Here is a 14,708-nt window from a genome sequence, read left to right as displayed (position 1 = left end):
TGCAGGATTTAGATCTGTTCCTCTGAAGAATGGGTACAGCGAAGACATCGAGCTGGCTTCCCTCCTGGTTTTCTGTGAGATGCGGCCAGTCCTGGTGAGTGGAGAAACCCGTGTGGGTTCCCCAAGCTACATGTGCTGGTGGGTGAAGTGGACGATGAGTATGCTTGACTGGTGGACTTAAAGCCATCGAGAGTTACCTAGCCAAACATGCCACATCAGTAAAAAGAAGAATTCCTTTCAGTGACAGATCTCCCCACAGGGCCTAGGTGTTGTCACCCAGCATCCGTCCTTGGAGAGTGCTGTACAATCTATGAGTAGGCTATGTAGTTGGAAAGGGTGAAGCTCTTTGGAAGTTCCTCAGAGTTTCATTTCAGCAAAGTCAGGCAAGGCGATGTTCTTCTAGGTAAGTTCATCCTTCCTGTGTGCCCTCCTCTGCCTGCTGGTCTTGGGTAATCCCTGAAAAAGTCTGGAAGCATCCAGTGAGGCCTTGTCATGGGGAAGGGTGTTCATAGGCCACAACTTCCCATACTGAGCGGCACTCCTCTTGAGGTTCTCTCTGCTGTTGGAGGAGTCTGCCTTTTTGGTTTTTTTCTTTTGCCAAGGCCTTGAAGACATTTAATCCCTCCTTTAACTAACCAGTTATGCTAGATGGAGCAGAAAGGGCTTGTCTTCCTTGAACTATTCAAAAGATTGAGGTAGGCTGCTGAGAACATAGTACCAAGCTAAGTATAGTTCAGGTCTTGGGTTTGATGGGATATTTACTGTGATTCTGGAGGTTCAGTATCTTGATGGCATTGCTTGCAGAGTGAAACTCATTTGGTGTGTGTTTTTGCAAGGCCTCATACATCGGGGACCAGTATAGTCCCCCAAGATCTTTCCATGCCATTGCCAAAAAACCCAGCATGGGCTGAGGGATTTCAGTGGTCAGTCCAGTTCTCTTGGGATAACCTAGCAAGGCTGTGGTTCTGGACCCCAGCAGGCTGGTGTGGGCGTGGTCACTGGCCCTGGATACACATCTTGTTTTCTCAATCTGGTTGTTCTCTGCGTAGAGAAGTCACAGCCTGTCCTGTTGTCCTTGCTGAGAATGAGCATGCCTTCCATTTCTACTCTTTTCGACTGAATTATGCACTGTCAACTTATCATTAATAAAACTGAGGTCTTTAAGAAGTCTGTTAAAAGACTTAAGTCAGAGTATATTATTATGTATAAATAATTTCTTAAAACTGCACAGAGCCAAGATTGTGTGGAAAGTACAGTCTTATAATTTGGGGGAAGAGATGAGTAGATAAAGCTAGCATTTAGGCTGTTTGCTTCCTTCATTTCCAGGCCAGTGCATTCTTATGAAAGTGTAATAATGATAATAATTCAAATGTCTGTATACACATGTAATTTTTTCTTTTTGCACTGTTGACATTTGGGGCTAGGTCGTTCCTTGTGGTGGGAACTGCCCAATGCATTGTAAGATGTTTAGCAGCATCCCTGTGCTCGACCTACTAAATGCCAGTAGCACTCCGCGCCTTGTATAACAGCCAAAACTATTTCCAAACATTGTCCCGTGTCCCCTGGGTGGTTAAAAAAAAAAAAAAAATTATCCCCAGTCAAGAACTACTGCATTAAAGCAAGTTTATAAGCACTTTTCATGCTATTACCTAATTATCATTAGCACTGAATGACTGACAAATTTTTCCATCAAACTGATCCACCATAGATTGAACATTCCCCTAAATTGGGCATTTAGATGGAATCCACTTACAAATGAAGCTCTCATGAACATCCTCATGTGGTTATTCTTTTCCTCCAGTAAGTCAGAATTAATTCCTTAGGATCGATTCCCAGATACAGAGTCAGTGGGATCAGTTCATTGAGCAGCATGGTAAAATGGTAAAACCTGGGCCTTCAGCAAAAGCCTGGAGTGAGTGAGTTTGCAGACCCTTGGCTTAGACAAGCTCACCTCTTCGCGACCCACTGGCAGACCTGGAATTCTGCTGCCTGGGGAAAGGAAACCAACACTTCCTCTCCATGTACATTAAACCCTTTTGCAGACATTTCACCAGAAAAATGAAGTGATAAAAGTGGTTTCAGACGGCGGTCTGAATGCATTTTTCTAGACGCTGCTGTGCAAAGCTGTTGTGAACAACTAGGAAACATTATAAATAATGTAAATAGTCAGGTACCGCTGGCAGCAGAGAAAGTTACTATATTTAAAAGAAAATGCGTTTATCCAGAGCTGGGTTGGGGAAGCTCCGTGCTGTTGGGGATGCCAGCGGAGCGTCGCAGAGGAGTTGGGGCGTGCTGTGGGTTCCAGGTGCAACCCTGCTTCTCCGTGAAGGAATTTTGGAGAAGTTATCTGAGGATGTGTAAATTTCATTTCCGCTGCTGGTTTTCCAGCTTTTATTTAATTACACATCGGTCACCTGGTTCTAAGCCACAGGTGCCACTGGCGTTCCTGCCCCACACTGACGAGGCGTTTCTGGGAAGCCGACCTGGGTTTTCTCGCTGCCCGAGGTCAAACCTTGTTTTACCACCTTGTCCTCTGTGATGCCAGGGAGAGACTGGTAAACAGCTTCACAAGAGATTCCTCTGAGCAAATTATTGATCCAGTGAGGGCTGAGATGGAGTTTACTTATAAAACATTTGCTGAGAGAGAGTTTAAAGCCCCAGAAAACTGTCAATAAGCACTTTAAGTCCCTTCTGAAGACACTATTTATTTACATGTCACAATTACTTTATCAATTCTCAGTCCTTTACTCAGGTGTATGTATGGTTTACAAAGAGTATTTTCAGTACCATTTTATTAACTATATGTAATTTGAAGCAGGAAAAGAAAGGAAGGGGGGGTTTAAAAAAATTCTCATAAATAACCTGTATATAACCACTGTTAGCACTTTGGTATATTTCTTTTGCCTGATAATTTTTTGCATATGATATTTCATGGTTAGAGTCATCTGATGCATATGAATGTATGCCCTTTACCACTTCACAGATGACTTTAAGCATTTTTCTATGTTATTATATGATTTTCCAAGCCATTAATGCCAATTTCATTAGGTGTAGGTCATTAATTCACTTAGCCATTCTCTCACTGATGGACAGTTAGGTTGTTTGTAGTTTGTTACTTTATAAATAATGAAAGTCTTTATATAACACTTTTTGATTAAAAATTACTTCCTGAGGCTAGATATATAGTAATGGAATAATAGATCAAAGAGAGAGAGAAAAAAAAGACCATATATTTTTGGATACATGTTGAATTTTTCTCTGAAAGTAAATAGTTTCTTTTAAGTTGATGTATTATATCCAGTCTTGTCATTAATTGAAAAGGGCCTTCACGCAACTGATCTAAACTTGTGAGATTCAGAAAAATGGGATAGGAGAAAGTAGGGAAATTTGAATATTCTACCCTAATCATTAGTGGGCAACTGCCCTGGGATCTTTGAGTACTGATCCTAGAGTGGACGGTATTTAGCTTTGCACTGAGTGCGAGCTAAGATGCAGGGGCTGTAATAGCCAAGTGGAAAGGCCAGGATGCTCTGGCTCCTGGTGAGTGCTCAGCCACAAGACACACGTGAATCCCTTTGCAGAAAGGCTCTTGCACACATTCCAGCACCTTCCAGCACATTCCAGATTCTCAGAGGACCAGGAGGGGGAGGTGTACTCTGGAGCTGAGCTGGTCCTGGTTTCTGAGGTTGGGGAAGATTTCTTTACAGTTGGGGAAACCCAGAGGAATGGAGAAAAATCCTCCTTATACATAAATAGCTACGTTGGCCAGCTTGCCCAACGTGATTCCCTAAGAGCAGAAACTGCTGCACCTGCCACTATGACCCAACGACTTGGCGTGACTACTGAGCAGGCAAAGCCATGAGGAACAAAGCCACAGTGGAAAAAAAAAGACCTGGCTCAGAGGAATAAAAGGAAGACGGACCCGGGTAGACATGGTACAGGTGGGGTTGAAATAGAGCCATTGGAAGCAGCCGGTGAGAACCTTAACTCGTAAGTCATGAAAGCTTTCACAGACATGCAAGTAGAGCACTGGAGAAGACTTTTGGGAACTTGAAACAAAAACCTGATCTCTTGAATTTAAAAATTCAGCATATGAACACAGACATTCACATCAGTGACCTGAAAGGTAACATGAAAAAAATGTCTCACAATCGAGAGTGGCAGCACCTTGAGATGGCAGTCATAAAGGAAAAGATAAGCCCAGAGGACAGATGCAAATGACCTGACGGGCAAGCATGTTCCAAAGGACAAAGTGTAACAAGCAGATGGGTGAGGAGCTATGAATGAAACAATTAACGGATGGTACTTTCTCTGATTTGCTGCTGCAGAGGCTCGCTTGATTCCTGAAGGGATGAATTGATAACACACCCACCCTAGTTGTGTTTTAATAAAAGTTTTGAATTTCATGGATAAATAATAAAACCTGAACATCCCAACACACTAAATTACCTACAGAGAAAATGAAATAAACCTAAGATCAGATTTGTCCACTTCACATTGGAAACTAGACTTAAAACACATGCACTAAGTGTTCATCATAAAAATTTTATAAATAAACTAAATGGAGATGAAAAGCCTACTGAATGAAACACAAAACAAAGACAATAGAAGAAAAAAATGCTGATTCATTGAAAAGACCAATTAAATAAACTCCTGCTTAATCAAAGGAACAAGGTCAGAGCAAAAACATACAGCAGTAAATATGGAAAAGAGGACCGAATGCCAAATAATGAGAAGATCAATAAAATTGAAAAATGAGGGCAAATGGGTGACTGCCTTGAAGAATACGAATGGACTAAAATTGTTTCAAGAAGCAGTATGGAACTTACAAAATCCTACAGGAAATATTTGAAGGGTCATGAAACATCTATCAAATAAAACAGGTATCAGATCTAGATGGTTTTATAGCTGTGTTATAGCTGGGTATAAAGAACATAATTCCAAGTTTAATGCATTGATATCAATAGAAAAATGGAAATGCTCCAATTAATGTCTTGAAGCTATGTAACTTTCATACCAAAATTGGAGAAAGATAGTATGCCATCTCTCCTCCCCACCATACTGCATTCATAAGTGGCATCATAGATTGATGTCATTTATGAATACAGATGTTAAAATTCCAAAAACAAACAAAAAAACCCTTAGCAAGTCATTTCCAGCTATTTACTAGAAGAACAATACATTACAACCAAGTAGTTTATTCTGATAATGCAAGGATGGTTTAACACTGGCACAATTAGCAACCCACTTAGTGAGAAAAAGCATAAACCACTAGATGCCACAAATGTATCAAGTTAAATGAAATAATCAGTATAAATTGTGGTGAGGAGGTACAACTCTGTTTACAAATTACGGTTATGTATTTACAAAAACAAAGACTCCAATTTTAAGGGGACTGATTTTTGTTTGCTATTTATTAAGTCTAATTACTTTATTCTAGAAATAACAGTTGGAAATACAGGGTAGGAAGCAGGGACAGATGAGAAATCTCATTCATGATATTAACAAAAATTATAGCAACACATTAGAAAAAATTTAAATAAGAAGGTACAGGGCTTATAAAGCAACACCCTGAACAAATAGAAATATTTATCAACCCTTCCAAAATTAATGTTTGATTGGAATCAGGTATTGACACACACTCACTTTTAAAACTATAGAGACATACAGATAAGTAGATACATAAATAAATATGTTTGCATTGGTTACTGTACATACATACATATGTACGTACATACATACATTCATACACTGGCTCTGAGCGGGCCTAGAACCAATGACACCCCACTAGCAATGAACACACTTAAGCACCCTGATTGTAATTTCTAAATATCATTCTCCAATAAAAGTTGCAGTCAGAGCTCTTTAAACAAGTGGTTGGTTCCAGAGTTGAGAGAAGATACAATGTAAAATGAGCCTGGATTACCTTGAAGTTCCAGTTAGTAAAGAAGTGCTGGAAAAAGGATGGGGGACACGTCGATGGGGCATAGGAATCATCCCAAAGGGCTGGCTCCCAACGGCCAAAGTTGGAACAATTTGAGCAACAAAATAATGATATCGGATTATAACCCATAGAATAAAACTAGTCACTCATGGACATGTGAATATTTAATAATTAAACGAGAGAGAAGAGATAGCTTTTCCTTATAGAAGAATTCCAGTTAATAAATGTAAAATGAATGAGAGAACCAGAAAATCCCTGTTGGAACACCACAGTAAGTGATTGCTCCCGGTACGATCTGCCAGTGGATGATGCTCAAATGAATGAGTGAGAGGTTGAAGAGAAACGGGGTGTTTGTAGCGTCTCAAAGTATCTTCCTTCAAGAAATTTATTAATTGGAAAGAGAACAATAGCAGCTTGATACTGGCTGAACCCAGCACACATTGTCTTAAGCAAATGATCGGTGTCACCACCAGTGAGAAGAGGCCTCCCAAGAGGTGCACGTCGCTTTGGGCCATTCTTGCCAGTGCTGCCTCATCGCAAACCAGTCACGAGAAGACGCAGGCACACCCACATGGTGGGTGGTATACAGAATGACTAAACAGCACTCTTCAAAAGTGTCAAGGTCACAAAAGACTGAGAAAATGCCCCAGATTGGGGGACTCCAAGGAGACGAGGGAACTAAATGCAATGTGGGATCCTGGACTGGATGGTGGAACAGAAAAAGGGCCTTCGTAGAAAAACCAGTGAAAACCAAATAAACTCTGTAGTTAATAGTATTGTGCCAGTGCTAATTTCTTGGGTTTAATCATTGTACTCTGTGCATGATGCTAACCCTGAGGAATCGTGGGTGTGTAGGGTATATGAGAGCTCACTATTGCAACTTTTATGTGAGTTTAAAAATTTCATCATAAAATAATTAAAAGTAAAAAGCATCAGCAGGGATAAAAACTGAAAAAACTAAAGGTAGGAAACTCCATGAAGATTTTGTCACAGGCCAGGTGCAATTTATTACCAAAGATTTCTCCAAGAATTCAAGGGTCTTAAATTTTAAAAAATCTATACACACCCATTTAAAAAAGGGGGTTACAGAAGATACAAGTGGGGATAACTCTAAAATCACAATATAAACATAAGCTGATATAACCCAAAATAGACATTTCTCCATGGGGGAAGATAAGAGAGTATGTGGGGAAAATAGCCAAATCTTTCTCTGAAGGTAATATCTAAAAACTGAAAAACCAAGAACATGCAGTATAAGCATTTTTTAAAGAACTGTCAATAATGAAAAGAAACAAAACTCGATTTTGGGGAGCAGGAGTTATGAGGGGTGGGGGATGGTGAACAAGGAGACAGGTGGGTTTTGGGGAACAATCCCTATAGCACTTCTTGACTCTTTCAACTCTGTGCATCCATAAGTAATAGAAAATGAAATTAAACTTGAGAATGCCAGTGGAAGTCAGTGATACCCTGATGGGGAATCTATGAGTTATTCACAGACTTTTGCTGTGAAGGTGAGAAGGGAGGTGGGTCAGTAGCTGTGTGTGTGTTATGGGGGGTGTGGGGTGAAGGGAGAGCTTTTGAAGGTGGATCTGCACGCTGCTGAGGGGGATGAGTTAGTAGAGAAAGGCAACGGGTACAGCAGAGAGAGAAAGAATCTGCATAGGAATGAAGAACTGAGTAGGAAAGAGGAGACGGGACCCTGGAGCCAGCAGGGAAGAAGGCAGCGGATGTGGTACAGGACCCCACATGAGCAGATTTCCCACGGAGTTTCGTCAGCGTTCTATGTGAAACAGGAAGTGAGGCCATGAGCTGAGATCGGGGAGGTCTGAGGAGGGCCCAAGGTGTGAAGCAGTCATTTTAAGAGAGCAGAAAAAAGAATTCCGTAGCAGTAATACGGTAGTATTGTTTAATGTGATTCTGTGATGTATTAATATTTTATTTAGGATTTTTGCACTAGTTTTCACTGAGCATTTAATCTGTAGTTTTTGGTCTGGTTTTGTTATACTGGCTTCATTAAAATTACTCGGAGACAGACCTTCCTTCTTACTCAGTACTAGGGCACATTTTGAACAGACCTGGAGTTATTTGCTACCTACATGTAACAGATGTTAAAGACATGTTTGTGAAACTTCCTGGGCTTGGTTACAAAATTTCTCATTTTCTTTTGGAGTAAGATTGGTCTCTTCAATTATTTTCTCTTACAGGATAATTTTCTACAATAGGAAATATAGATGTCTATATCTATTATATATATTGGAACTAGAGCTTTATAATAAATAAATATGAACACACATATTCATTCTTTCTGCTATTATCTTGGTTTTTATTTACTTCACAGGTTCCTTCCATTTCTTTTTATCTATAGTTGTATATCCATGCTTATGTCTTATTTGGGCTTTCACACATTTCTAGCTTAGATAATGGATTATCTACTTCATTGATTCTATTTGTGTTTTTCCCACAGAGCCCAGCTCTTGCATTTATTTTATATTTTTATATTGAATATTTTGGCTTTCTAATTCAACCATTTCCATGTTTACCTTTACTAATTCAGTCTGTTTTCCTTAAACTTCTATTGATTTTATAATTCCTGTGTTTGGATACTTAATTCACTTACTTCCTTTTAGTGACTAATGCAGTGGGCACTGAAGGCTGCTGCATAAACAGACAATTCAGGGCAGCGGGGGGTTCACTTTTCCGAAACACCCTCTGGGAAGAGAGATTTGGCAAGTGCCCAGGACTCAGGCCGTGGTCAGCTGCTTGCTTGAGGGACTGGGATAAAAGTGGACATAGCCCTGCGACCTGTAGCATTTATTTCTGAGAACCCGGAGCCCCAGGCCGTCCTTGGGAACCCCTCTCCTCCACCCCATTTATGACTTGGAGAAAACCAGATGCCAACATATAGGTTCAAGGCAGGAATCAACCTTCCCATCCAAGATGAGCTTGAGCATTACATTTTTTTTTTTTAAGAAAAAATATTTTTTAAATTATTTATTTATTTATTTAATTTATTTACTTTTTAAATACATTTGTCTCTGCCTCCCCCCCCACCTCTTTCCCTTGCCCCCTCCCTCCTTCCTTCCCTCAGCTCTTCCCCTTTGGTTTTGTCCATGAGTCCTTGCTATATGTTCCTTGACTTTCCCCTTCCCTTCCCTTTCCCTGCCCCCGCCTTCCCTCTTGTCTCTGTTGATTTCTTTTCCTTTCAGTGTTGCTGGTCATATTTTCCTTGCATCTTTGCATTGTTGGTTAGGTTCCGCTCATAGGTGAGATCATATGGTATTTGTCTTTCGCCCCCTGGCTTATTTCGCTTAGCATGATGCTCTCCAGTTCCATCCAAGAGCATTAAAATTTTAAAGCACTCAAGGAAAATAATGCCAGTAGCTAACAAATGTAAAAGCAAGAGGATTCACTCCAGTGAATCTGAAAATGACTTTGAAATAATTTTTTTTCCCCAGAAAAAAACCCAATTGAGTAGTATTTTAAAAGAACAAACCTTCTTATTATTAATCAAGAACACGTAGGCATGATAGGACCAATTGGAAACACTGGAAATACAATTGGAAAAGTAATGAAAAAAAATTGCTGCCTTGGCTGGGTAGCTCAGTTAGAGCATCATCCCAAAACGCCAAGGTTGTGGGTTCAGTTTCTGGTCAGGGCACATACAAGAAGCAACAAATTAATGCATAAATAAGTGGAACAAGAAATAGATGTTTCTCTCTCCACCTCCCCCCCTCTAAAAAATCAGTTATATAAAAAATATTGCTTTAAAGCAGTGAAGTGGGAAATTCCAGAAAAAATGCAGTTAAAGAAAGAATTAGTAAATATGAAGATTATATTAGAGAAATTGTCTTGGAACACAGCAAGACAAGCTATGAATATGAAAAATAAGTTAAAAAAAGGATGGTAGGATGCGAAGCTTCAACATAAAATATTCGAGATGTTGATGACCGAGAATTTTCCAGCACTGAGAGACACGAGTGCTCCAGCTATAAACACAGCAGGATAAATCAGCATAGGTCCACGTATAGACACATCATATTTCACTGACTTGGCAGGACCAGGAGAAATAAAATTATCAAAGAGGAGAGAGAGAAGACAGGCTACCTCCAGAGCGCGGACCAAGGACTCTAACACTTCCTCCTACAGCAGTAGCTGCCTGAAGAGTAAGGGCCGTCTTCAAAATTGTTTAAGACATATGCTGTCAGTCTAGATATTCTATATCCTAATAACTGTCATTTAAGAGTGAGGGCAAAAGGAGGGTATTTTCAGACATACAAAAGTAGATAATTTAGTGCTAATAAACCTTTGTAAAAGAACTACCAAAATACTCTTCAGCCAGAGGGAATATAATGCAAGAAGCATGGTGAGCAAAGCAATCAGTAAAATATATTGGAAAACAGAAATACCTAAAGACTTGGAACAGAAGAGCAAACTGAATTTTTGTGTGAAAACGCAGACTCAAAAGAAAAACAGGAAATAATTGTCTCCAAATTCTACACATCATGGAGGGAGTCTTGATTGGGAAAGGTGCGTAGAGTGGACAGCGCTCTACACCTTAACTTGGTGGTGGCTCCATAGCTCTTTGCTTTATAGTTATTTTTAAACTGTATACAGCAAGTCCTCACTTCACATTATCAGTAGGTTCATGGAAACTGCAACGTTAAAGCAACGTATAGCGAAACCAATTTTACCAGAAGCTAATTGATATAAACAAGAATTAAGTTCCTATAGCATATTCCTGGTCACAGAAACATCATCAAACTTCTAAATAATGACCCAAAACACTTCTAACATTGAACATTGAAGTAAATGTTAGGCATGCATTTAAGAAAAATTAATAAAAACAAGTAATATAATTTTTTTCCAACCGGCTTATTCCACTTCAGGCTCACGGGTGGCCTGAGCCTGCCCCAGCGGCAGGACAGACGCCCTACCAGGACAGGCACTCACACCCACACCACACCCCCTCTGGCAGGGATGGTATAGATGCAGCAGTTCATCTGACCTGCACATCACTGGGACATGGGAGGAAACCCCCCAGGCATGGGGAGAACGTGCAAACTCCATGCAGACAGGGGCCCTGGCTGGAAGCAATTTTTTTCTCAGCGTTACAAGAAAAGAATGTTGAACAAAATGTTATTCAAGGCCCTGCTGTATATGCTTACTTTTCTGAATATTATATATGCATTGTTATATATGATTTTATATATGTTTAATACTAAGGACCAAATTATATAAGATACAATATAAAAAGCTTTGGGATTCAGAAAAGGAGATAAAGCACTTTAATTATAAATACATTAGTAGAAAAGGTAGACTTTGAACTTAACCTGAATAGCCAATGGGCATTACATAGATAAAAGCAACGGAAGTTGTTTTCTTCTAGGTGGAGAGAAGGGGAAAAAAAGACCATTTGTAGTAGAGGGTTACTATTTAAATTGGGTGTTTGTTTTGCTTTGCTTTACTCTTAATAGGAAGGAAAGCTCGTCTCCTTGAGGACTCTTCCCCATGGCTCCCTCAATACGCTGATAGTCACCAAGGACTGTTCATTCCACCTTCACTCCTGTGCAAAGAAAATCATCTTTTTACTCCTCTGCACCTTTGCAAGTGGCCAGAATAATTGTCACCATCACTGTCCCCACCATCCAGAGTCAGATCCGACCTGTTACCCCGGGGGCTATCCATGATGGTTTGTTAGGTCGTTAAGATGGGGAAAAAATTTTGCACAGCAAGATATGGTGGTCCGAGTACATTTTTGTAAAAATAGATCACAGGAGAAGCTCATTTGTGTACACGGATGCGCATTTTCTGTAACACTGGAATCTCTCACTCGAACCCTCCCATCAGTGGTCGCAGCCAACAGACTGGCCTCCTGAGCAGCCATTCTGTGCACAGGAGTAGTCAGCGATCTTTTAAAAACATCAGTGGGGTAACACGTCCACATCCTCGACCTTCTCCTCCACCTATGCTGAAACCCAAACTTCTTACCCTGATAGCATAATGGAGGGAATATTTGGGCTCAGACACTGGGAAGTTTATGGGTAGATTTGCTTCAGTCACGGCTGGATCCACGTGCTTCCCAATGGTTCTGTCTCCCTCTTTGGGCTTCATTCCCAACTTTGTCTATATGACAGCAAAGGGGCCACTGGCAACTGGAAGCATTCATCATTCAGCGAATCCCCAAGAAAAGAAACTGTCGTTTAACCAAGAGCACCAACCAAAATCCCATGGATGCTTGTAATTGGCCTGGCTTGGGTCATGTGCCTGGAGGTGGTGACAGTGGTGCTGGGGAGCAAGACACGATTACTGGCTAGAATTGAGTCACGTGCCCATCTGTGGGGGCATAACCTGTGTTACCTTGGCTTTTGAGGGGGGAGGGGAGTACAGCCCTAATGAGATATAATTTACATATGATACAATTCACTCACTTAAAGTGTACAATTCCATGTTTTTTTAAAAACATATTCATGATTATTCCACCCTCACCGTGATCAATTTTAGAACATTTTCATCACCCCCGAAAACAAATTCCTGCTCATTAGTTGTCCCCACTCACTCCATCTCTACCCCAGGCAACCACTAATCTACTTTGTCTCCATGTATTGGTATTTGCCTGTTCTGGACCTTTCATAGAAATGGAATCATGGTATGTGGTATTTTGGAAATGGCTTCTTTCCCTTAGTGTGATGTTTTCAAGGCTCGTGTTACCTTGCCTTCTAATAAGGCCCTTTACAAGACCTTACATGATCAGCTGGCTCCTGCCTACCTTCCTGTCCTTATATTAGGCTGTTCTCTCCCTTGCCTGCTGGGTTCCACTTTATTCACAGGGCTGCTCAGACCCTTTGTACTGGGATGAGGGCCTGAAGGTGGTGTAGACCAGCGAAAAACCAGATTTGATTGAGAAATAGCAATGAGCAATGCATCTGTTATTTCACTGTTTCACAATAAAGCCAACCTTTATTGTGAACAAGAGCTTTTTAGACTGCTTGCTTCCAATGCAGTAAATAATGGCTAGTTTTCTCTTTGGTTAAAGTAGGCCTTGGGTTTCCTGGGATGATCCCAGTTGCAAAGCTTCTGCCCCATGCTTCCCTCAGTCACACACTTAGGATGCCAGAGCCCACCTTCTGGTTTGGAAGACATTGTCATCACATGGTGGTTCTCTTCTCTACCCTCCAGGAGAGCGAAGAGGAACTGTACTCCTCCTGTCGCCAGCTGCGGAGGCGGCAAGAAGAGCTGAACAACCAGCTCTTTCTATATGACACACACCAGAACTTGCGCAATGCCAACCGGGATGCCCTCATTAAAGAGTTCAATGTCAACGAGAACCAGCTCCAGCTGTACCAGGAGAAGTGCAACCGGAGGTAGGCCAGCCCCTGCCCCACCTGCAGACCCTCAGGTCTTGCTCCTCTAAGCACAGTGACCTTGGGCACCTGGGGCCAGGCTTTGGGAAGGCACCACCATCTTTAGAAAGCCTTTGACTGGTACCCTTGACTCTAGCTCTCTTTGCTCAGTAAATGAGCTTTTATATTCTCTTAAATATCTGCACCTTCCCTAAGTCGAACTGTCATCACCGGAAGGACACTCAATATAATAGTGAACATAAATGCTGACCACTGCCTTTTAAAGAGCCCCTGTCACGTTCCTAAGAAGGGGCTAGTCCAGTGGTTCTAAATCAGGGCAGAATCCTGCCCCCCGACCCCCCGACCCCCACACCATGATGCTTTGGATTGTGCCACAGGCATGTAATGGGGGTAGGACAGCCAGGTATGCCTGGTGTCCTGTAATGTGCCAGACAGTCCTGCTCCACAAAGCACTATCCCCGCAAAATGCCCATAGCAGCCTCCAATGGGAAACAGCATGTAGACTTACCCATATTGTTCTCAGTGCATCTTTACTTCAGCCTAGCAAGTGGCAATGACCATTGAGGAAACTGAGACTCAGAGAGGTAAAATATCTTGCCTGAAGGTCCCCACCCAGCCATGAATGACCTGCAGATGTGTGGACAGAGAAATGTTACAGAGCATACGGCCTGTGTCTTAGTCCAGTGGATGATGGCGAAATCTGATTCATTTCAGGTTGAGAGAGAAGAGAGTCAGCAACAGCAAGTTTTACTCATAGAAGCCAGGGTGTATGTGTAAGGCTGTTGTGTGTGTGCGTATATTTGCATGTAGAAGAATGTGCTGAATGCAGACCCTGGGATCATGCTCATCTGCGACGTCATCCTCTGTTCAAGTCCACTGTCAAGATGACGTTTCTGAAGAAGACCCAGTCAGCATAAGTTAGGGTGATTTCCTCCTAATTTTTTCACCTTGGACAATTTCTTAACTTATAATTCTCTATAGAGGATCCTAAAATCACGTTCCTCGTTTTCGGCCTCTTGTGTTCCAAACCTCATTGAATAAAAGCAGTGAAAATCTCGAACAGTTAAGCCTTCTGTGCACGACCTGCACAGCGATCAGGATTCCTTTTCTGGCCTCCGCAAGCCCAGGTAGTTGACTTTCACAGAAGATCAGCCCTCAATGTAAGGAACTAATAAATTAGCTTCTGAAAAGGATTTTAACTAAAAGGCAAACGATTATACAGTTAAGGCCATCGGATTTCACTAGTGCCCAGAGAGGAGCCCCCCTGCCCCACCTCCGACTGCCACACCTGCCCAGCCTCCCTGCCCCAGGTCAGCGGGCTCAGCGCAGTGCACCTTAACTACCGTGGGCTGGCTGGCTAGACAGGCCTGCTACAGTACCTGAGTCCATGGCTTCTGTTCATT

The 14,708-nt window shown here is 41.6% G+C and overlaps 1 protein-coding gene across 1 annotated transcript in view; it reads left to right on the top strand.

Annotated features, from left to right (window-relative positions):
* The window catches only part of PLCG2 (phospholipase C gamma 2), a 133,792-nt gene extending 119,462 nt beyond the window's left edge, over positions 1–14,330 (top strand). The window contains exons 30-32 of the mRNA XM_054579135.1: positions 6–94; positions 13,121–13,305; positions 14,020–14,330. Coding sequence (XP_054435110.1) covers positions 6–94; positions 13,121–13,305; positions 14,020–14,062 — 317 coding nt within the window. The 3' untranslated portion in view covers positions 14,063–14,330. The remainder of the gene's footprint in view (positions 1–5; positions 95–13,120; positions 13,306–14,019) is intronic.
* Positions 14,331–14,708: the final 378 nt, after the last annotated feature.

This window comes from Pteronotus mesoamericanus, unplaced genomic scaffold, assembly GCF_021234165.1.
Source record: "Pteronotus mesoamericanus isolate MK-2021 breed Mesoamerican mustached bat unplaced genomic scaffold, CSHL_Meso_final contig_52, whole genome shotgun sequence".
In the NCBI taxonomy this organism is placed as follows: domain Eukaryota; kingdom Metazoa; phylum Chordata; class Mammalia; order Chiroptera; family Mormoopidae; genus Pteronotus; species Pteronotus mesoamericanus.
Note: the sequence above shows the minus strand (reverse complement) of the source record. Positions and strands in the feature narration are given on the sequence as shown.